The 23,967-nt window shown below is 40.0% G+C and overlaps 1 protein-coding gene and 1 pseudogene across 3 annotated transcripts in view; both read right to left on the bottom strand.

Moving 5' to 3' along the window:
• LOC309857845 (ankyrin repeat domain-containing protein 26-like) overlaps positions 1-22,814 on the bottom strand; it is a 37,314-nt gene extending 14,500 nt beyond the window's left edge. The window contains exons 1-7 of one of the 2 annotated variants that reach the window (XM_082750593.1): positions 22,485-22,814; positions 20,488-20,602; positions 20,163-20,336; positions 17,503-17,609; positions 15,676-15,813; positions 13,516-13,583; positions 3,000-3,036 (exon numbers count right to left, since the gene is read on the bottom strand). In XM_082750593.1, coding sequence (XP_082606719.1) covers positions 3,000-3,036; positions 13,516-13,583; positions 15,676-15,813; positions 17,503-17,609; positions 20,163-20,336; positions 20,488-20,602; positions 22,485-22,729 — 884 coding nt within the window. In that variant the 5' untranslated portion in view covers positions 22,730-22,814. Of the gene's footprint in view, positions 1-2,999; positions 3,037-13,515; positions 13,584-15,675; positions 15,814-17,502; positions 17,610-20,162; positions 20,337-20,487; positions 20,603-21,996; positions 22,063-22,484 lie in introns of those variants that run through there. The other variant, XM_082750594.1, reaches the window with a different exon arrangement.
• Positions 1,561-2,947, bottom strand: LOC309857844 (RAD51-associated protein 1 pseudogene; annotated as a pseudogene). The gene is made up of 2 exons: positions 2,923-2,947; positions 1,561-2,654 (listed from the first exon to the last, which is right to left on the bottom strand). The product of its transcript is annotated as an RAD51-associated protein 1 pseudogene (transcript).
• Positions 22,815-23,967: the final 1,153 nt, after the last annotated feature.

The raw sequence follows: 23,967 nt of genomic DNA, 5'->3' as shown, positions 1-23,967 counted from the left end.
AAGAAAAATACAAGAAAAGATTATAGAAAAGTCAAGAGAGAAAAGGAAAAAAATCTACAAAAAAAGAAAAGGCTTCAAGGAACTGGTCAAGGGACTAGTCTAAAGGGAAAACTAGACGGGGAAGTCAGTAAACAGGAATCATTTAGAAATATCCTCTAAATAGATGATAAAATTAATTAACGTATCATGGCCTACACCTAGATTACATATCCATCACTTCTGGAAAAAGCATTCATCTCAAGGAGAGCAGACATCTCTTTATCTAAGAACTTGCCTGATTAGGTCATGCTTATGTAAAAGCTATGTACTATGGCCATAGGTAATGAGAGCCATCCTAAAATCTTGGACAGTAAAAACAAGAGACTAGTTGCCACTGCACTAATTACCCCTAGTTATCACTAGTTGTCAAATATAATAGAACAAATGCTTGGACTAACCTGGTTTCTTAGGAAAACTCTAAATCAGCAAACACATAACTAAATCTGACTTTCTGAGCTGATCTGACTGGGATCTGTTCCTTAACCTCAGTGCTGCTGAGGGACAAAAGAATTGATGTGGGAGTCATGCAGGCTGACAGTCAATTCGTGGGTCTACTACTCTTTTTTTTTTTTAACATTAAAGGATTTGTTTATATTATGATACTTCTTTTTTGTTTGTTTGTTTGTTTGCATTTTTATTTTTTTATTTTTTTAATTTTTTTTAATTATTTATTTTTTATAAACATATATTTTTATCCCCAGGGGTACAGGTCTGTGAATCACCAGGTTTACACACTTCACAGCACTCACCAAAGCACATACCCTCCCCAATGTCCATAATCCTACCCCCTTCTCCCAACCCCCCCCCAGCAACCCTCAGTTTGTTTTGTGAGATTAAGAGTCACTTATGGTTTGTCTCCCTCCCAATCCCATCTTGTTTCATTGATTCTTCTCCTACCCACTTAAGCCCCCATGTTGCATCACCACTTCCTCATATCAGCGAGATCATATGATAGTTGTCTTTCTCTGCTTGACTTATTTCGCTAAGCATGATACGCTCTAGTTCCATCCATGTTGTCGCAAATGGCAAGATTTCATTTCTTTTGATGGCTGCATAGTATTCCATTGTGTATATATTCCACTTCTTCTTGATCCATTCATCTGTTGATGGACATCTAGGTTCTTTCCATAGTTTGGCTATTGTGGACATTGCTGCTATAAACATTCGGGTGAACGTGCCCCTTTGGATCACTACGTTTGTATCTTTAGGGTAAATACCCAATAGTGCAATTGCTGGGTCATAGGGCAGTTCTATTTTCAACATTTTGAGGAACCTCCATGCTGTTTTCCAGAGTGGCTGCACCAGCTTGCATTCCCACCAACAGTGTAGGAGTGTTCCCCTTTCTCTGCATCCTCGCCAGCATCTATCATTTCCTGACTTGTTTATTTTAGCCATTCTGACTGGTGTGAGGTGATATCGCATTGTGGTTTTGATTTGTATTTCCCTGATGCCGAGTGATATGGAGCACTTTTTCATGTGTCTGTTGGCCATCTGGATGTCTTCTTTGCAGAAATGTTATGATACTTCTTCAACAGAAACACAATTCAAATATAAACACACTTGTAAAACTCTTATTCTCTTAATCAAACCTTTGTTGACTACCACACTTAGCTACTAGCAGCATTTGGATGCAAAGGTTTCACTTGTTTTAATCTAGACAAGCCAAAGCAGAGACTCTGATTTGGAGACTTAACAGACACCCCTGCCAGTGGGCTCCTGCTGCTGTTGCTGCTGCTGTTGCTACTTCCAGACAGCGCTGGTGGCATCTACTTAGGTTTTCTGCTTCCAGCTGAAGGTTTGCATATTTGTAATGGTTTCCGAGTGGCCTCTTCACTGATAAAGCCTTTTTTGGTGAAGGCTGAGATTCTGATTTCAGGGCAACTGGAGCACAGTCTCTTGAAGTCACTTCCAAAGTGACTTTGGATCATGTTTGGATTGAGGTTTCTTCTCCTTTTTTTCAAGTGGGGATTTTACTTTCACTTCTTTCTTTTTAATTTCTTCCACTTTATTTTCTCCCACAGTGAAGTTTGCATCATCATCTTCACTCTCCCTAAAATCAGACTCATCCTCAGACTCTCCACCAGGGGGTTGGTTCAGAGTCGTCAGCACTACCGCCATGACTGCCTTCCTAAAGACTCTTCCTCTGCTGTACCACAGCTTTTGATGCTGCTTTTCTTTTCCCTTGAGCACCGCACACATCATCTCCCTCGGTAAGCTTATCTCAATCTAAATCATCACTGGCTACACTGCAATCGGAGAGATGGGGAGCCTTAGTCATTATCCCAATTTCGCTGCTGCCACATTTTTTGGTGCTTGTATCTCGAGCCTCTCCCACATCAATGGTGACCCCTGGAAGTTCCTTCACTGATAAAGCTAGCGCCACTTCTAAGTCTCGCTGGTAAAGTTCGTCACCTAAAGCCATCCTTTTTTAGGTGTTTTCTCTTGTAGTGGGATATCTTCTTTCTGGACATTCTTCAGTTTAGGTTTTCTTGTTTCTAGTATTAACTCTTTTGATATTGTTCTGGGCTTCTAATTCAAAGGTGTGGTTGCAGAAACAAAGTCATCATCACATTTGAAAATTTGAAGAATTTTCAAACTGAGTAACTGACTAGTTTCTTAGGCCTCATGGGGGGGGGCACCATGGCCCCCTCCAAGACCAAAAATTCACAGTGTTCAAGCTCTTGTTAGCAGCAGTGGCGGTTTCTGGGTCTGCTACTCTTTAACTATAGAATCATAGGTCAATTAATCAATGTTCCTGAACCACAGCTGACTAAATAATAAAAAAATAGGCTGTAACAGCACATCTACTTTGTGATGCTATTGTAATGACTATATAATAATAAATGTCAAGCACATAATATAGTGCCTAACACACAGTAGGACTCTCAACAAATGCTTTTCTCTGCATTCCCTTGTTAACACAGAATTTGTTAAAAAAAAAAAATCCACAAAAATCCTACCTGCTTAAAGAGTCTTCTTCAGAAGTCTTATTCGCCACTAAAGAAAAAAGCAAAGTACATTTTAAATCAACAACAGAAAAATACAGAATATTCAAATTGCGAGACTGATGTTGTATTAAAAAGTATTCTTCGGGACCAAACCTGGCAACCACACTGGAGTGAATATTAATTATACTATTGGTAGGCAGTAACCTCGCTAAAAAATGTTACTTTCTCCTCTACATTTACCAAATGGAAGAAAAGAATGGTATTTATTGGAATTTGATACCTACAAGTGGATGTTTATAATGACCACAATTTTAACCAAACCCTTGAGACTAACAGAAAATGGTGTCATTAGCAGAATCATCCTCATAGACTGACAAAGTCAGGATTCTTCTGGATTCTTCAGGACTTTCACTATGAGGTACAGTTAAAAGAGACTATAATTATTTTGCTGTAACACAACAGAACTTCTCCAGATCTCCAGCAGGGGCTGTTAAGTTTAGGGTGAAACACCTCATCACAAAGTTTGGTCTACAGACACTCTACTTTGCAGCATGGCAAAACATAGCAAACAGACTCTCTCTGGCCTTATTTCCAATTGCAAGGTAAGTATGAAAGCTTTTAGTGATTTTAGTGATTCTGGTTCTATAAAGTATAACCTCTTGAGTCGACCTACTTTCATTGCTGGAGAGTCTATCTGGATCCACCTCTTAGACCAGAATGGTACCAAAGATTAGTGCTAGGTAGCAGGATATGATGTCATTGTTCTCAACCTTCCCCACTATGTGACAAACATCTGTAGAAATCACACTTTTTCAGTCTGTAAGGCATATGTCATCAGATCCTACACTGATGAACATAACAAAGGACAAAGATTATCTTGAATCACTATATTCAATTACCTCGGAATTTTAATTTTTTAAACATTCGAGAAGATATCCACTGTATGATTGCAACTATATGACATTCTGGTAAAAGTAAAACTTTTTAAGTTAGGAGACAAGGGTTGTGACAAGGGGAACAGGCACAGCACAGAGAACTTTTAAGGCAGTGAAACTATTCTATGTGATACCACATGGTAGATACATGTCATCACACATTTGTTAAAACCCATAGAATGTACAACACCAAGAATGAACCCTGATGTAAATTATGGACTGTGGATGATAAAGATGAGCTAATATAAATATAACAATGTACCACTGTGGTTCAGGATGTTGACAACAAGAAGGCTACGCGTGTAGAGGAACATGCGGTAAATGGAAACTCTCTGTACTTTCTGCGATATTTTGCAATGGACTTGAAAATGCTGTAAAAAATAAGGTCTATTTACTGTGAAGGAAAAAAAGAAAAGGTATCCATTGAGACTGTTAAGTGTTGGTACAAACCAGGTGATTTATCAAGCATTTACTATTTGATTTCCTTCCGGGAACCATAATTTTGATATATGCTAGGGAGAAGATGCCTACATGATTATCACTTAAAGAAAACTTCAGGCACTGAGTATCTATAAGATTCTTGTATTGGCAGACGACATCTCACACGAGTTGTCGTGATTTAATGCTGGAGGAATTAAGCACACCCATAGGCCGAGGATTCTTAGAAGCCTGCACTTGGCTTCCTCTAGACTTCACTCCATGCACCTTTTCTCTGCTGATTTTGCTTTGTATCATTTCACTGTAATAACCGCAGGCATGCGTACAAATATATTGAGACATGCGAGTTCCTCCAGTGAATAACCAAACCTGGGTGTCATTTTGGGAGCCTCTAATACCAATGCATCATATGCAATTTTTATGATTAAGGTTGATGTTTTAAGACACGATTACAGTTAGAAGGTTATTTCACAGAATACCTTTCCTTGAATCTGTTTTTCTTAGAATTTTCCTGGGGGACTACTGTATTTCTATATCCATTTGAATAAAGGCATAAAAGGAATAGATGAAATAATGTCAGAAAATAATGTGAAACAAGCAACAATCGTATTTTAATTGGGGAAAAAAAGAGAATTCTGCTGATTACCAATATGTCCTACAGTATAAAAGTTCCTATAAAAAAACTAAAAGGTCACATAAATTTTCTGCAACTAAATAGGGCTTAATTCACTTCTATTGTAGTTATGAATCGATAAGGGATAATTATAGAAAAAATATATATATATTATATATATATAAAATATATAAAAATTTATAGAAAAATATATCATACACAGTATAATAACACACTATTGGTTCTAGAGGTTTTTTGTTTCCACTCATGTTATTAATTTCTTATAGAATTAGAAACAGTTCACCTATTAAAGGCAGTTGTTGACAATCTGCTCAAAAACTCAGAAATACTACATTCGAAATGTAGGATGAGTTATCCACTCCAGCCTGAAAATAGTGGATTTGATCGTTAGAGATCAACAGAATTCATTTGGGGGAAAACAAAGTGAGTTATCTTTTATACATAGATGGTTAAAAACTTGACAATCTATTTGGCCACATATTCTTGTTAAGCCATAGTTTACCAATTTCTGAAAAAGTACAAAAGCATGTCACATTAAAACTGTTATCAGGTAAAAATTTCTGATAATCCAGAAAATGCTTTCAATCTTGGCTAAACATCATCACTAACTCTGTCACTGTGGTACAGGTACAAAGAAGTTAAGCACAAGAAACAACAAAATATGAAATACATTTTAGATGGGGTAGCCTGTTACCTTAGGAGGAAATATACATATAGTAGAAATGTGTTCCAATAGTGATAGATTCCAAGACAGTTTTCCTTAGTGCTTTCTTTACAGATAAAATTCAGAAAGAAGCAGTAAAAGTAAAGATATAAGAAGAAGGCAAATTAAAGAGGATGGAGAGAGACAGCACTAACAAAAATAGTCCAGTACTGACATTTTTTACTGACACAGAATCCCTAGCAAGTGACAACTGGTATATTCAGCATATCACCTTATATTTCCTCCTTGATATTATACTAGTTTTCTGCAATAAAATACTTAACAGAGGTCAGTTTCTCCCAAACTGCAGGTCTGTATAAAGTATTTCTGATCAAATTTAAAACTGTCAAAAGACAGCTGCATCGTGATTCCATTTCAGAGATAGGGCCTGACAGCGGCTTCCTGCCTATTGCTTCCAGATTTTTGTCCTAGTATTCATCCACGAGAGTGTATCAGGGACTTGAAGAAAAGCTCAAGTATCTCTACACAAAACAGGTAAGAAAGACAACACTTTTCCTCACACTTGACCCCTAGGTTTTGACAATTATGGAAAAATGTTGGCCAGTCTACTCACCAGGCCAGATCATATCCCCTTGACCCTGTCCAGGTAGATACTGCAGTTAGAAAAAATAACACTTGTTGTGTTATTTTTCCATATTTGAACACAGAATAGTCCAGTCACATAAATAACAGACCTTACAACTCAAAAATGGTTCTTTTGAAAAGGTTACCACCAAAGAACTTTTAAAAGTTAAATCCAACTTTTTTTAGTGATTTTGATACAATTAATACTCCATGAAATATTTTTTTTCAAATTTTTCAACAACATTTCCTCTAATTCCTCTCCTAAGTTTCCCCAGCCACTTCCCAGTCTTCTCTACCAAGTCTTACACCTCCATCCACACTTTATATACTGGTATTGCCAGGCTTTGTTCACTGGCCTTCGTCTATTTCTATATGTTTTCCATCATGGACAAGCTCAATCTTTGTCCAAGCTATGACTTAGCCTAATAATTCTAATCAATTTATTTCAAATCAGCACCTACAAACTTGAGGCTCTGTCTCCAGCTAGAAACTCCTAGTATTCAATTATCCAGTTACTAAAAATATTCTACATGGATATTCCATCAAATTCAACATATACAGAAAATCCCTGGTCTTCCCTATTCCCACTGCACTCCGATAAAGTCCTACTCATTCTTCATGGGCAAGTTTAAATGTTAGTGCACAACCTGGAAAGATATGACTCTTCTACGATTTCTTCTTCCCCCTCCCCTTTTTAAAGATTTTATTTGACAGAGAGACAGCGAGAGGGGGAACACAAGCAGGGGGAGTGGGAGAGGGAGAAGCAAGTTTCCCATGGAACAGGGACCCCAATGTGGGGCTTCATCCCAGGACCTTGGGATCATGACCTGAGCTGAAGGCAGCTACTTAATGACTGAGCCACCCAGGCATCCCCCTCTCTCCTCTTTCTACATTCAATAATCATGAAACTGTATTAAGTATACTTCTTTTCTATCATTGCTTTATATTTCCCCTGCCACTGCCCTACACAAACATGAGCTCTTAATTGAGGACTTCCAGAAGGGGAAAAAAAATAACCCCACCAACTAGTATTGCTATTTATTAAATGAATAAAAAGTTTTTAAGCAAAACAAATGGGAAAGGCAGCACCTGGGTGACTCAGTTAAGCATCTGCCTTCCCCTCAAGTCACGGTCTCAGGGTCCTGGGATCAAGCCCCATTCCAGGCTCCCTGCTCAATGGGGAGTCTGCTTCTCCCTCTCCCTCTGCCCCTCTGCCCCACTTGTGCTCTCTCTCAAATAAATAAAATCTTTTGAAAAGTTTTAAATTTTTAAAAAATGAGAAAGATATAAGGCCTAGAAAAGAACAACATTGTAAATTGAATAAATTGAGCCTCCTGACTTTTTGAGTATAGAGGAGTGAACATTTCATAATGGACTGATACTAGACTAAGGAAATATAAGCGTCCTTTATCTTCCAGTCTCTTTACATGGTTTTTTTCCAATCTATCCTCCACATGAGGGTTGACCAAACTATGGCCACAGGCCAAGTCAGACCAGTCATGTGCCTGTGCCCCCATAAAACTTTATTTACAGAACCAGATGGTTGGCTCTTGCTATTCACCTACGTGTTGCTACAGCTGCTTTCACACTATAGTGGTAGTTGTAGTTGAAAAACCACAGGGCCTAAAATATTCACTATCTGGCCCTTTAGAGAAAAATCTTGGTGATCACTATTTTGTGCCACAACCAGAAGACCCTAATTCAAATCTAATCTTGTTACCCTTCTGCTTCACATTCTCCAGTGAAGTACTGCTCCATCAAGTACTGCTGGCTCCCTCCCCAATAACCATGCCATAGTCTTCATTCTTGCTGGAAAACCACAACTTTATTTGGATATTTATTGTCCCAAACACGAAGCAGCCTTACCGTAGCTTCAAAAGAAAAAAAGATTATTCTAAGCTAATCACAGTACCTGGTTTACCAGTGGCTGGTTTAGGAACAAGCATGTGATATAACCTAGCTTATAAGATGTTAGAGGAAAGTTGCTGCAAGCCTCGGAGTTTTCTTCCTATTTTAAGAAACATATAGCGGAGCCTGGGTGGTTCAGTTGTTAAGCGTCAGCCTTCAGCTCGGGTCATGATTTCAGGGTCCTGGGATCCAGCCCCACATCAGGCTCCCTGCTCAGAAAGAGGCCTGCTTCTCCCTCTGCGACTTCCCCCTGCTTGTATTCCCTCTCTGTCTGTCTCTCTCTGTCAAATAAATAAAAAAAATCTTAAAAAAAAAGAAAAGAAAAGAAACATATAAATTAAAACAGTCCTTCCAGTCACTGGATATTGTTGCTAATTAGCCAATCAGGAAAGGACATATAAAATACTGCAAACCTCAAAGCTAAAAAGAGACAACTGGCATCCTGGAGACATCACTGAACCATCAAAAGAATTCTGGTTCTGACCGTTTTAGTCACTGTTTGGTTTGGTTTGCTTTTTTTTAGATTTATTTGACAGAGAGTGAACGCATGCAAGAGAGAGTGCACAAATGGGAGGAATGGCAGAGGAAGAGAATCGTCAAGCAGACTCCATGCTGAGCATGGAGCCCTGTGGGATGTGGGGCTTGATCTCATGACCCATGAGACTGTGACCTGAGCTAAAACTAAGAGTCAACGTGTAACTGACTAAGCCATCCAGGTGGCCCTGTTTTAGTCACTATTATAAGTCACCTGTTATTTGCAGCTTAAAGCATTCAACCTGATAAATTTCCCAAGGTCTACGTGGTAAGATCTACACCTTTCTATGGTACTGAAAAACTTTCATTAGCTTGCCTTAGCTAAGTATTCACTCATTCCAACCATTCCCATAGCACACTTTTTGCACCAGCAAAACTGAACTGCTCATAAGTGCTCCAAAGTTCACTCATACATCTGAGCGTCTGCACTGCTGTTCCCTCTGCAAAACATGTAATCTTGATGGACGTTCCTCCTGTTAAACATGGTTATTCTGCTTATTTACCTGGCAAACTTACTACTCAGTCTGCATACTATTGACTTACATATTAAATATGAATAAAAACCTAACAATGAGAATTATAAACACGAAGGGGCTCTGGCACATAGTAAGCACGGAATAAACTAAATAATTAAAATAAAGTAGTAAAAATAGAGTAGATAATAAAAATGACAATGATAATAACAAACTCCTGGAGGGCAAGGATTGTGTTTTTTGAATGTCTGTATTCTACATCAGAGTGACAGTAGCTAAAATACACTTGATAGTTATTTGCTAAGTGAACAAATGAAAATGAGTAAATTGCAAAACCGAACCAACCTACAGATTTTCTTTGATAAAAGTCTACTAAATTAAATGTATCTTCATGCATTTCAGATTGTACAACACTAGGTGCCATATGTAGGGACAAATGGTAGCATTTTTGTTATTGTGAATCATTTTTCTGCTTTTAGTATAATCTGTTGAGCCTCAGCTGCCCCATTTGAATTTTTATTATGATAATCTCTTTACTAATGGCAACAGAGTATCATGTTCTAACAAAATTACACTATCCCGGGGTGCCTGGGTGGCTCAGTGGGTTAAAGCCTCTGCCTTCGGCTCGGGTCATGATTCCAGGGTCCTGGTATTGCTGCATACTAGCTAAGTTTTCCAGTTCATATTTTTTGACATTTGTTTATGGTACCACGAATGTATTGTAGAGTTCCCAGTTTTTAAGGATAGCTCCTTTTTTAATGAGACAAATCACTATGTAATAATATTTACTAAATGTAATCCACTTGAAAAAATTAAAAGATCCATTTACATAACAAGTTCAATTTGTTTTAATATGCCTAAAGAGGAAGTATAAAACATACTAACTTAAAAATCTTTCTCTTATTGACACAAATATATAAGGGATTTTAGGGGTCATGACTATAATAATGAATTTCTTTTCAAACAATAATGTCTTGTATTTTAAATTGCCTAAAGTTAACTTCCTTTTTTGTTGTTGTCCACATTGAGGTACTTTTTAAAAAAATTATGTTCAGTAGCCAGCATATACTACATCGTAAGTTTTGGATGTAGTGTTCAATGATTAATTAGCTGCGTATAACACCCAGTGCTCATCACGATACGTGCCCTCCTTAATACTCATCACCCAGTACCCGCATACCCCAATCCCCTCCCTTCCGTAACCCTCAGTTTATTTCCTGGAGTCCAGTCTCTCTCATGGATTTGTTCTTATTGTTCATGACAGTATTTAAATTCTTAAATAATTCTGAATACTGGATTATTAAGAAAGATATTAAGGAGGTGGGAGGTTGGGGTACCAGGTGGTGGGTATTATAGAGGGCACGGATTACATGGAACACTGGATGTGGTGAAAAAATAATGAATACTGTTTTTCTGAAAATAAACTAAAAAATTTTTTTAAAAAAGAGTGTCTTTTTTCCATTGTGTATTTTTTCCTGCTTTGTCGAAGATTAATTGACCATAGAGTTGAGGGTCCATATCTGGGCTCTCTACTCTGTTCTACTGGTCTATGTGTCTGTTTTTATGCCAGTACCATGCTGCCTTGGTGATCACAGCTTTGTAGTAAAGCTTGAAATCAAATGTGATGCAGCCAGTTTTGTTTTTCTTTTTCAACATTTCCTTAGCAATTTGGGGTCTCTTCTGATTCCATACAAATTTTAGGATTATTTGCTTCAGCTCTTTGAAAAATACTGATGGAATTTTGATCAGAATGGCCTTCTGATTGCTCTAGACAGTATACACATTTTAACAATGTTTATTCTTCTGATCCAAGAGCATGGAATGGTCTTCCATCTTTCTGTGTCTTCGAGTTCTTTCATGAGTGTTCTGCAGTTCCTTGAGTACAGATCCTTTGCCTTTTTGGTTAGGTTTATTCCCAGGTATCTTATGGTTCTTGGTGCTATAGTAAATGCAATTGATTCTCTAATTTCCCTTTCTGTGTTTTCATTGTTAGTGTATAAGAAAGCCCCTGATTTCTGTACATTAACTTTGTATCCTGCCATGTTACAGAATTGCCGAATGAGTTCTAGTAGTTTGGGGATGGAGTCTTTTGGGTTTTCCATATAAAGTATTATGTCATCTGCGAAGAGAGAGAGTTTGACTTCCTCACTGCCAATTTGGATACCTTTTATTTCTCTTTGTTGTCTGATTGCTGTTGCTAGGACTTCTAATACTATGTTGTACATGAGTGGGGAGAGTGGGCCTCCTTTTCATGTTCCTGATCTCAACGGGAAGGCTGCAAGCTTTTTCCCATTGAGGATGATATCTACTGTGGGTTTTCCATAGACAGATTTTATGAAGTTGAGGAATGTTCCCTCTCTCCCTATACTTGAAGCGTCTTAATCAGGAATGGATGCTGAGTTTTTTCAAATGCTTTTTCCTGCATCAACTGTGAGGACCTCTTCTATTATTGATTTGCTCTATCACATTGATTGATTTGCAAATGTTGAATCATCCTTCCAACCCAGGGATGAATCCCACCTGGTCATGGTAGATAATCTTTTTAATGTGCTGTTGGATCCTATTTGCTAGGATCTTGTTGAGAATCTTAGCACCCATAATCATCAGTGATATCAGTCTGAAATTCTCCTTTTTGGTGGGGTCTTTGCTGGCTTTGGGGATCTGGTTAATGCTGGCTTAGAGACAGTCTCTTCAATAAATGGTGCTGGGAAAATTGGACAGCTATATGTAGAAGAATGAAACTCAACCATTCTCTTACATCGTACACAAAGATAAACTCAAAGTGGACAAAAGACCTCAACATGAGACAGGAATCCATCAGAATCCTAGAGGAGAACATAAGCAGTAATGTCTTCAACATTGGCCACAGCAACTTCTTTCAAGATGTCTCCAAAGGCAAAGGAAACAAAAGTGCAAATGAAATTTTGGGACTTCATCAAGATCAAAAGCTTCTGCACAGCAAAGAAAAGAGTCAACAAAACAGAGAGGCAACCCATGGAATGGGAGAAGATATTTGCAAATGACAGTACCCAGGATCTATAAAGAACTTCTCAAACTCAGCACAGACAAAACAGATAACCATGTCAAAAAATGTGCAGAAGATATAAACAGACACTTCTCCGATGAAGACATACAGATGGCTATCATACACATGAAAAAATATTCATCAGCACTAGCCATCAGGGAGATGCAAATTAAAACCACATTGTGATACCACCTTACACCAGTTAGAATGGCCAAAATTAGCAAGACAAGAAACAACATGTGTTGGAGAGCATGTGGAGGAAGGGGAACCTTCTTACACTGTTGGTGGGAATGCAAGTTGGTGCAGCCACTTTGGAAAATGGTGTGGAGTTTACTTAAGAAATCAAAAATAGAGCCTCCCCATGACCCTGCAATTGCACTCCTGGGTATTTACCCCAAAGATATAGGTGTAGTGAAAAGAAGGGCCATCTATACCCCAATGTTCATAGCACAAATGGCCACAGTCACCAAACACTGGAAACAACCAAGATGCCCTTCAATGGATGAATGGATAAAGAAGAAGTGGTCCATATTCACTATGGAGTATTATGCCTCCATCAGAAAGGATGAATACCCACCTTTTGTAGCAACATGGACCGGACTAGAAGAGATTATGCTAAGTGAAATAAGTCAAGCAGAGAGAGTCAATTATCATATGGTTTCACTTATTTCTAGAGCATAACAAATAACATGGAAGACATGGGGATACAGAGAGGAGAAGGGAGTTGAGGGAAATTGGAGGGGGAAATGAACCATGAGAGACTATGGACTCTGAAAAACAATCTGAGGCTTTTGAAGGGGTGGGGAGTAGGAGGTTGGGGGATCCAGGTGGTGGGTATTATAGAAGGCACGTATTACATGAAGCACTGGGTAGAGTGCATACACAATGAATTCTGTTACACTGAAAAGAAATTTAAAAAACAATAGAAAGATATTAAGAAAGAAAAAAAAAATAGGGGCTCCTGGGTGGCTCAGTTGGGTAAGCATCCTCCTTCAGCTCAGGTCAAAATCCCTGGACCCTGGGATTGAGCCCCCCATTGCGCTCCCTGCTCAGTGGGAAACCTGCTTCTCCCTGTCCCTCTGCCTGTGCTCTCTCACTTTTCTCTCTCTCTGTCAAATAAGTAAAATTGAGAGGTGAGGGAGAGAAAGAGAAAGAAAGCAAGAAAGTGAACTTATACAATTTACACATTCAGGTTTTTTTTTTTTTCCCCCACTGTTCTTTCTTTATCAAAACTTTTTTACTCTGACTTCATCTATGTGACCACCAAAAGTACTTCACTCTGAAAAGTCTTACCTGGGTTGTTATTTTGCGAAAAATTTTTAAGTCTTTCTTCTGTATGTTTGGCAATTGTTTGGTGATTGCTACATATAAAAAGGGTGATAGACAACGTTACTATTTTAATACTGATATGAAAAATATTTACCAAATATATCAAATTCCTAAGTGTATTTGAAATAATATCAGAGCTAATATCAAAACTTAAAATACCCCATATACTTCAAAGTAAGGTGAACTAGTCATGAAGTAGTAATTTAGCAATTAGTAGTGTTAGCTTGCCATAATGGAACGTGTTTTGAACTCAGTGGTCCTAACTCTCTAACCACAGCTATTTGCTCTTGGAGGAGCCACTTCTCTCTATCTCAAGTCTTCCTCTATAAAACAGGCATCTTACTGCCTTATTTCACAATGTTGTTAAGAGGATTTAATGAAATATTTTACCCAAAACATGGCCTCTTGGGAAAGATGATGCCCACCACTCCAAGAAGGTCAGTATGACACCTTTCATCACCTCATAAGAAAAGGCGCTCTGCAGGATTTAAATCAGGCTTGAGATACAGGCCTAGTAACAAAGGAGAAAGGAAAGCCCAGGCTCTTCCTGTAGCATTATTTGAACCTCTTTAACAGCTTAGAAGGGTCCCAACTATCATCTGCTAGCAGGATAGACAAGCAAAATCCTCAAGTGGTACTTCATTATGAAGGTCAGCACAAACATATGGGCTTCACGTAAGACTTTTGAGTGTGAAGGGAAGGGTGTTTGTGGCTAAAGCCAGGGGGCCCGGCAGCCAGAACAGGGTGCTGGTGCCTTGGAATAACAGCTGAGCATATAAGCATATGTCATAAACTAAAAAATGTTGTGACTTTGAAGTCTCATTGTGGGTCACCATGGAGACTGGGGAATGTGGATCAGCAAGGGCTTCCTGGGAGCAAAGGTCAATCATAACCAGACTGCAGGGGGAAAAAATTGCCTTCTAGAGAACAGGTTTGTATAAAAAGTTATTTGCAGGGGTGCCAGGGTGGCTCAGTCATTTAAGTGTCTGCCTTCAGCTCCATCATGATCTTGGGGTCCTGGAATTGAGCCCCACATCTGGCTCCCTACTCAACCTCTCCCCCTGCTCATGCTCATGCTCTTGTTCTCTCTCTCTCACAAATAATTAATTCTATATTTTTCTTTCTTTCTTTTTTTAAGATATTTATTTATTTATTTATTTATTTGAGAGAGAAAATGAGAGAGGGAGAGAGAGAAGATGAGAGGGGGGAGGGTCAGGAGGAGAAGCAGACTCCCCTCTGAGCAGGGAGCCCACCTGGGGGGACTCAATCCTGGGACTTCAGGATCATGACCTGAGCCAAAGACAGTCGCTTAACCAACTGAGTCAAGAAGGCACCACACAGCAATATTGCAGCAATAGAATCAAAGGAAACAAGGCAATGATAAGAATGTCCTTTTTTCCCTCCAAATGACTTGAAGAAAGAGGATGGTCTCTTTGGTCTTTGGGAACTCTTTAGGTTCTTGGAAAATTCAAAGGGGAAAGAATAGGAGATAACCCTCAAGGAAAAGGATAGGGCTTTCTACTAAACTGAGCATCTCAGGACCCAAGTAACTAGTTGGGGGGGCGTGATGTTGGGGTACCTAGGTGGCTCACTTGGCACTTGGTTAAGCATTTGCATTCAGCTCGGGTCACAGTCTTGGGGTCCTGGGATTGAGACCCACATCAGGCTCCCTGCTCAGCAGGAAATCTGCTTCTTCCTCTGTCCCTACTCTGCCCCTCTCTGAAATAATTATAACTGAAATCTACAAAGAAAGGAAAGGAGGAGAGGGAGGGAGGAGAGGGAGGAAGGGAGGGAGGCAGGAAGGAGTAAACACACAAATGTAACATTCTTTGTACCCCATGCATAACAGTTATCCTTGGAATGAAACAGATACGGTTAGGGTCCCTAAAGATAAAGGTCTCGATAGTCCTGAGATTAAAAAAAAAAAAAAATCCCGCACTCATTTTTAATTCTGACTAGTCTAGCCTTTGTCTTGGTTTCTGGCAAGTGACATGGGCTAACTCACTACAGTCCCCAAATTGCCGGAATCAAACTACGAACGCTCATCTGTTACATAAGAACTAAGAGTTCAATTATTTTAAACTTCACTTTAATAATAACTAACATTTTAATGTAAACACTTACCCATCAAATCCACTAAAAAGAGCATAGTCTCCTGCCGTCCATCCACGTTCATCTCGAGAAGAGGTATTAACACCTTGCTGAAGAAGAAGCCTGACTACATCTGGAGATGTAGAGGGTGCAGCAAGCATGAGGGCTGTTCTAAAATAACAGAGACATAACTTCACCCTTAGGAACTTAGGGTTATCTAAACAGCAAATTTCATATACTTTACCAGGTTAATATCTTTCCTGTCAGTACAGAATTGACCATTAACAACTTCAAGTGTTTATCTTTGTAAATTACCTCCATGGCTAAAATTAAAAGGCAAAAGAGAAGCCTCTTGTCCCACCTGGGTATGACAGTAGAAGTTGCTAGTTTAAAGTCATTTGATGAACAAGAAACTATGCTGAGGTCACTTAACTGAACGAGTGAAGATTTTAAAAAAGAATTCCCCATTTTTTTTCCTTAAGCTGATTCGGTGTATTTCCAAGTCTTCTAGAGGACAGGTCTGTATAAAAAGTTATTTGCAGGGGTGCCTGGGTGGCTCAGTGGGTTAAGCCTCTGCCTTCAGTTCAGGTCATGATCTTAGGGTCCTGGGATCGAGCCCCACATTGGCCTCTCTGCTCAGTGTGGAGCCTGCTTTCCCTCCCTCTCTGCCTGCCTCTCTGGCTACCTATGATCCCTGCCTGTCAGATAAATAAATAAAATCTTTTTTAAAAAAAGTTATATGCAGGGGTGATTGGGTGGTTCAGTCATTTAAACGTCTGCCTTCAGCTCAGTCATGAACTTGGGGTCCTAGAAGTGAGCCCCATGTCTGGCTCCCTGCTCTAACCCCTTCCCCTGCTCATATTATCTCTCTCTCTCTCTCAAAAAAAAAATCTTTAAAAATAAAAAAAACAAAAACGCTACTTGAAGGCTTAAAATAACAGCATTCATACTAACAGTAATAAAAGAGTCATAGTTGCAGTTAATGGTACTAAAATAAGCATGGTTAGGCAGTAAATTAAATACTATATATATAAAATATTATTTACACACAACCCTTGAAGGATATATTATCCTTCTTTTCATATCAGAGAACGTATCAGAGTCACATATCCAGCATTAGGAAAGGAATTAAACCTAGTCTTGTGTCTATCTAAAGTCCATCTCTTTTCTCTTTATCATCAACCTATGATTTGTACTCACAAAAAGAAAAATCTATTTGATGAAAGTTATCTTTCATCCTTCTACCCTTACCAATGAAAACTCTCTCTCTCTCTCTCTCTCTTATATATATATATATATATATATATATATATATATATATATATAACATGAAAAAGGATGATAAGCCCACCCTATCTGGTAATAGTAATTAATAATCACTTAGGGATCACCTAACATCAGTATTCTTTAAAAAAAAAATTTAAAGCAAGGAGTCATCCAAAAGATAAAACAACTCCTATTTATGTTTAATATGCATCTTTTAAGGAGAATTTATATTAAGTAGAAGTTTCTAAAAAATACTATAAAAGGGTTAAGAAGTTTAATATTGTGTCATAAAATAAAAGGAGTGCACACTTTATAATAAAACTAATATGAAACCCTTTTAGGTAACATAAAATCATATGGCAGAAAAAAAAGGACTACAGATCACATCAGTCAATAATAGGAAGGAATATAAATTCTGTGTATACTGTTCTTCATGTTGCCCCATCAGAATAATTGCTTTCTGCCTAACTGATGACATGTTGACATTTTCACTATATAATTATAAATTAATCCTCTTCTTATTATGTTACTCTTTCTGACTTAATTATACCACCCTAGGACAATATACGGTTAAAAAAACCACAACTACTGTACCTTTTAAACTTATCAACCACATGTACATCTGCTTTTTTTCTAATTAACAATTCCACCATTTCATGATTGTTTTCAATTACAGCAAGTAAAAATGGTGTGAATTCGACCTGTAAAAGTGAAAAAAACAATTTGTAATTTACAAAATTACATACTTCCATACTGAATTTTAAAACCTATAAAGTATCCTCTAACCTTAAACACATATATAAGTACTCTCAACCCCCCAACTTCCCCAGCCCTCCATCTTCCCTACCCCCTGCGACTACCCCTACCCTCCCCCCCCACCCCTCACCACCCCCTTTCATCAGCTGCTCCTTCTCTTTGCAATAGCCCTCCACAGGGGACCTGGGTGGCTCAATCTGAGGGTCTGCCTTCAGGTCAGGTCATGAGCCCAGGGTTCTGGGATCCAGCCTCACGTCAGGCTCCCTGTTCAGTGGGGAGTCAGCTTCTCCTTCTCCCTCTGCCCCACCCCTATGCTCACTTCTCTCTCCCACTCTCACTCTTTCAAATAAATAAATATTTTTGAGAAAAATAAAATAAATTCAGTTAAATAGTCCTCCTCTACCTCTTCAACAGATTAACTGTAGTCATTCTCCAAATCTTACTTCAAACATTGACCGGTTCCAAGAATCTCGGCTTCTCTCACAGTATTTATCACTGTATACACTACTTATTTTATTGCACCCATCGAAACCAAGAGCTTATTGAAGGAAGGGACTATTTTTTATCTCTATATCTCCAAACTCTAAAACATAGCTGTAAAAGCTTAAAGTATTTTTACTGAGTTAACAGCCTAAATGATTATCTCTGGTGTAGTGTTTCTTAAATTATATTCCAAAGAACATATACTTTGCAGGAAGGTGAGGATTGTGCCTCAATAGAAAGATTCAATGTTCCTTTATGTTTGAGAAATATTACAGAACTGCACATTATCTCTAGTGCAAAAGAAACCGGTTTAAATTTGCTTATCCCCATTTGACAATACTTTCATGGCAAACATTAACATTTCAGAAATTAGTTTCAGGGATACAGTGTCGAGAGCTTTCCAATAAAGGTGAAGCTTTTTTCCAGGTTATACCAACATGCTTGATTCTCTTCTATCAATGGTATCAGGATCCCAGATGTCAACATAAGGCTCTCTTGCTCCAAATGGGTCACTAAGGAGATGGGCTCTAAATTAAAAGAGCAGCTCTTGGGCATCTGGGTGGATCAGTCAGTTAAGCATCTGCCTTTGGCTCAGGTCATGTTCTTGGGGTTCTGGGATCCAGCGCTGCATCAGGCTCCCCTACTTTTCCCTCTCCCTATGCCCTTCCTCCCTACTCATGTGTGTTTGCTCTCATGCTCTCTCTCAAATACATAAAATCTTTCTTTAAAAAAAAGTTCGTTAAAGTGAAATCTTAAAACTTCGAATAATTGACTGACAGTTTACAGCACTGTTAGCCAAAGCCGGCCTCTTTCAAAACTTGAAGAAAACCAACACTTGGGTCAACAAAAACTTAATAACTATAATCAATTGTAGATAATTGCTGCATTTAAGAATGAAAATGTATCAAAGACTAGTATGAATATCAACTGAATGATAGAAACATAGATCACTTCTCTATCCCTATAACTAGATCATAGTCTTAGAGCAGAATAAGGCATATTCCATGTAAAATTACTCAGAATTACTACTTGGGTTAGAAGCATAGAGGCATAAAAATTCTTGCTATGTGAAGAACATGCTTCTCTTCTTATAAGTCTGTATATGTGCTTTCTTCCTGCTTTCTTTCTTTACAGTCCCTACAAAAATGTATTTCCAAAAAGTGCACTCAAGAAAAAAAAATCAAAAAATAAAAATAAAGTGAAATCTTAGACAATGAAGTTATTTCAAAATATTTTCATTGAGGGAATGCTTGAGCTTGTACGTATGAAAAATTGACCCTATGTCAACCAACAGTGCTTCCTTAAGGGCAGTGGTAGGAGGTAAGGCATGTCAAAGAAATAACAAATGGAAGAGTGAGTGTGGTCCCCCTCGACTCCCCATGCACAGCTACTAACCCTGAGGACCTACACAATGCTGAGCAGGAACTACTCTGTGAAATGGGAGACCCCAGTGCAGGACATGGCAGGCAGAGTGGCTATGAGCCCAAGTAGATGCCCCTGGAGGATGTCAGGACCCGATCCCCGTGCTCTCATCTTCAGAACCTTGGGGCCTGGAGTGCCCGGGGATTGCAACCTGCTGCTTTCTCCTCCCACTCGCACTCACCCAAGTTACCCCACTAGGTCATGGTCTCCCACCCCTTCCCAGCAGCACCCATTTCCTAAGCCCCTGCACAGCACCCAGCCTCCATCATCATCTCATTCCCCATCAGGCCTTCAAGCCTTTGTGGGCTCTGAGCCCACCATCCACTCCCAAGCACTAATGGGAAGATTCTCCTCCTGGGGTGGAAGGGCGGCTGGGAAACAGAACTCTGCCCTTTCCGTGGGCTTCATCGTTCTCTAGTCCTCCCTGCCCTGGCTTTGGAGTTGTTTCCCTGGTACAGGACTTGATGTATAGAATTCAGTATTTATTATTTATTACATATATGAATAAATATGTAAATAAATGTTTTGTAGCTAAAAAATTTATATATATATGTTTTAAAATTTCAAATACTTTATAAATAATGTTGATGTACCTTGTTTCTTGCTTCAATATTTGCATGGAATAAAATCAGCTTCTCTACTATTGATGTGTTCTCACCAGCAACAGCATAGTGGAGGGCAGTATTGCCAAACTTATCCGTAAGATGTGGATTAGCACCATGTTCTAAAAGAATAGTTACACATGCCTCTTCCTGGTATTGTACAGCCTGTCAGTAGTATCCCAAGAAACAGAGTGTAAATTCTGGGAATTTAAAGCAAGCATGCTACAAACAATTAGTTACACTTAATTGCAATAGATTTTCATACTAAGTAATTAAATCAAATCCATCTCAGGCAGACACAGCTGCTACCACACACCTTCATTAGAGGAGTCCTACAGTCTCCATCATAGAGGTCAAGCTTGCATTTCCTCTCTACAAGAAAATCTACCATGTCAGCATGGCCGATGGTACAGGCCAGATGGAGAGGCGTCCTATGAGAGTGAAAGAATGTTTTAGGAAATTATAGTGCACGATTTCAAAACATGCAATTAATTCATGTAATTGTAAACTTTAAGTAGCATCTTATTCCTTTGACTCAAAAACAAATATTTCATTTTCTTTTGAAGAAAGTACAGTATTTATTAGTGATCATTCACCATACTAATAAAAGAGCAGGCTATCTGACGAGGTAGAGCTTGACCTCAGGATTCAGCTCAACCTGGGTTTAATAGGATTTAAACTTAATAGTTATGGCTCAGCCTTATCCTCAATTTCCTCATCAAAATAGTGGAGAGAAAAACAGTTATCTCATGTTCCCTGCCTTGCTCAGTTTGAAGGTCATGTGACTCTTGACCTCAAGGGTCATGAATTCAAGCCTCACGTTGGCTACAGAGATTACTAAAAACTAATAAAAATAAAGTAAAGGATAGTTATCTCACAAGACCTCATCACCATGCTTAAATGAGGATCTATGCAAAGTTTGTTTCATATTATTTTTATGACTGTTACTATTGCTACTATTGTACAAAGACAACACTCCCATTAGGTAAAGTGATACAATTATGCCTATTTCTCAGGTATGTTTTAAATATTCACAAGAATACTATATATCAATGATTCTAGGAGGCTCATTTTGTCACCTTTTAGTATCTCTGACACTGGAATGTGATTTATAATTCAAACTGTCTTACAACTATAATTGGCAGAATTTTTAAAGATTTCTTATTGGTATACAATATGGTGGGGCATCACACAATCAATGTGCCTTACGTTAAATGAAATAATGGTATATACATACAACAGCTCTACTGCAGTTCTAGTCACATGGTTGGCATTTAAATAAATTTTAGTTCTTGAAAGCACTATGGGAAAAGAGGACTAAAATAACGAAGAATTCTTTTTAAGTAAATCTACAATCTGATGTTCAAGAAACTTTAAGCCAAAGGAAGCTCAGGATTCAAATAAACAGGAACAGTTTTATTATTGTACACTATGTATTTTATATATATTTTATATATGAAATAATATATATTTTATATATCTTATACATAAATATATATTTATATATGACATATTTTCATATACATTATATTAAATAATAAACGAAATTATTTTTCATTTTATTAGATATTTAGATTTATAGATCATATGAAAATCAAGAATTACCAATTATCAATATTAGTATTTAATACCATTATAAATAAATAAATAAATAGCAGATATTTCTGCTACTGCAACAACAACAACAAAACAAGACAAAGACAACTGCAGGCCTGTGGTCCTGACACAGGTGGGGATTTTCTAGGGGGACTTGAAGCCCCTGGACACCTAGGGGGACTCAAACCCCCTGGCTGCCTATGGGGACACAAACCCCCTGGCGACCTACCAGTGGAGGGAAGGGGCGTCCCCGCATCCACTCTAGCCCTGGGGAGCGTGGCTGCTCCAGCTTCTCCCCGGTGGGCCATACCCTGGAGCTCCACAACCAGATAGACAGGATCAAACTGACCGCTCAGGGCTATCTCTTGCAAAGAGAAGACCCCTCCCAGCCTGACAGACTTTTCTAGAGATCGTTTAGCCGGGCTATACACAGGTGACCAATGAGATTGTGATACACAGAGAAAACTGAACAATCATGCTAGGTCTGCCACACACAGAGAAAACTGCCCGGGCTTTCTATGTGTGACCAATTGAATTTCAATTTACCCTAGTAGATATATGCGCACCCTACTGATTGGATGTCTTCACCTGGCCAGACCTGCCCCTGTATCTAGCCTTTGCAAGTAATTTCCTCTGGGAGGGGCGGGGTCAATCTAAGTTCACTACATAAACACAAAATGACTCCCTCTGGCTAAGCAGGCCCTTAATGCCTATTACCTTTTCCTCTTGTCTCTTTTATTCACGTTCTTCCCACGCAAGAGCAACCGCTGCATTTTGAATATGTTGTCCATGACAGCAACTTTGTGGATCTTTTTGAGCTCTTTCACGCGGATGTTATACCGGGGCTGGGTCTCTGTGACTTCCTCCTTGTGAACCGATGCCCTCAAGTCATTCATCAGCTCCATGTCTAAGGTCGGGGATGAACGCACCTTCGCAGTCCGGAAACCAAAAAACTTCTTCATTGCAAAGCCTACAGGCTTAACCAACACTCCACTTTCCGCTCGGCTCTTCGCCGCTTCTAGACACCAGCACCAGTGCTAGAGATAAGCCAAACGTAGGGAGCAACAGTTAGGAATCTTGGAGCACCTAACAACCGTAACCATGACGCCAAGCACGAATGCGCTTGCGCACCTCTGAATCCCGCGTGTCTGCGCCTGCGCATAAAGGGCAGCGCCTAAAGGTGCCCAAAGCGCATGTGCGAAGCCCAAGCCTCTAAGATCACATAGTGGCGGGGCCTCCGCTTGGCTCACGGCTAGGGGCGGCGGGGCCTCCGCCCGGCTCGCGGCTTGGGGCGGCGGGGAATCCGCCCGGCTCGCGGCTAGGGGCGGCGGGGCCTCCGCCCGGCTCGCGGCTTGGGGCGGCGGGGCCTCCGCCCGGCTCGCGGCTAGGGGCGGCGGGGCCGCCGCCCGGCTCGCGGCTTGGGGCGGCGGGGCCGCCGCCCGGCTCGCCGCTAGGGGCGGCGGGGCCGCCGCCCGGTCGCCGCTAGGGGCGGCGGGCCGCCGCCCGGCTCGCCGCTTGGGGCGGCGGGGCCGCCGCCCGGCTCGCCGCTAGGGGCGGCGGGGCCGCCGCCCGGCTCGCCGCTAGGGGCGGCGGGGCCGCCGCCCGGCTCGCCGCTAGGGGCGGCGGGGCCGCCGCCCGGCTCGCCGCTAGGGGCGGCGGGGCCGCCGCCCGGCTCGCCGCTTGGGGCGGCGGGGCCGCCGCTCGGCTCGCCGCTCAGGGGCTATAAATCTGGATAATAATATTTTAAAGACTCTGAACACCTACAACAAACTAAGAAGTGTTTATTCATGAAAATTACTGAAGTTTGATTAGAGTTTTGTGAGTCTGTGCTGCGCTCTCAGTTCCCATGCCAGAAACCTGTCACCTAATTAGAGAAGGGACTTTCCTGACCTGAGGCAGAGTAAGTAAAGAGGTGGCCTCCATGCTAAGCAGACAGGGTTCTCTAGCCTGAGGTTGCAATGCTGTTTGGGGAAAACAAGGTAAGAGTAGCAAGGTACTTAACTGTAAGCTCTGAGAGGTCAGAGAGCCATCTGAATGTGATAAGCACTTGACAGAAGCTCCAGGTTTACCCAGGGCATGCAGTGGAAACTGAAGCTGGTTCAAGCCACCCACATACCCATGGTTGCCAAGCCATGCGCATACACGCAAAGAAGCAAAAAGCTTGTTAGTAAGCAAAAACCAGGGAGCCTTGAAAATGACC

This window comes from Mustela nivalis (assembly GCF_964662115.1).
Source record: "Mustela nivalis genome assembly, contig: HAP1_SCAFFOLD_1432, whole genome shotgun sequence".
Lineage (NCBI taxonomy): Eukaryota > Metazoa > Chordata > Mammalia > Carnivora > Mustelidae > Mustela > Mustela nivalis.
The sequence above is the reverse complement of the archived record's forward strand: the minus strand, read 5'-3'. Positions and strand labels throughout refer to the sequence as shown.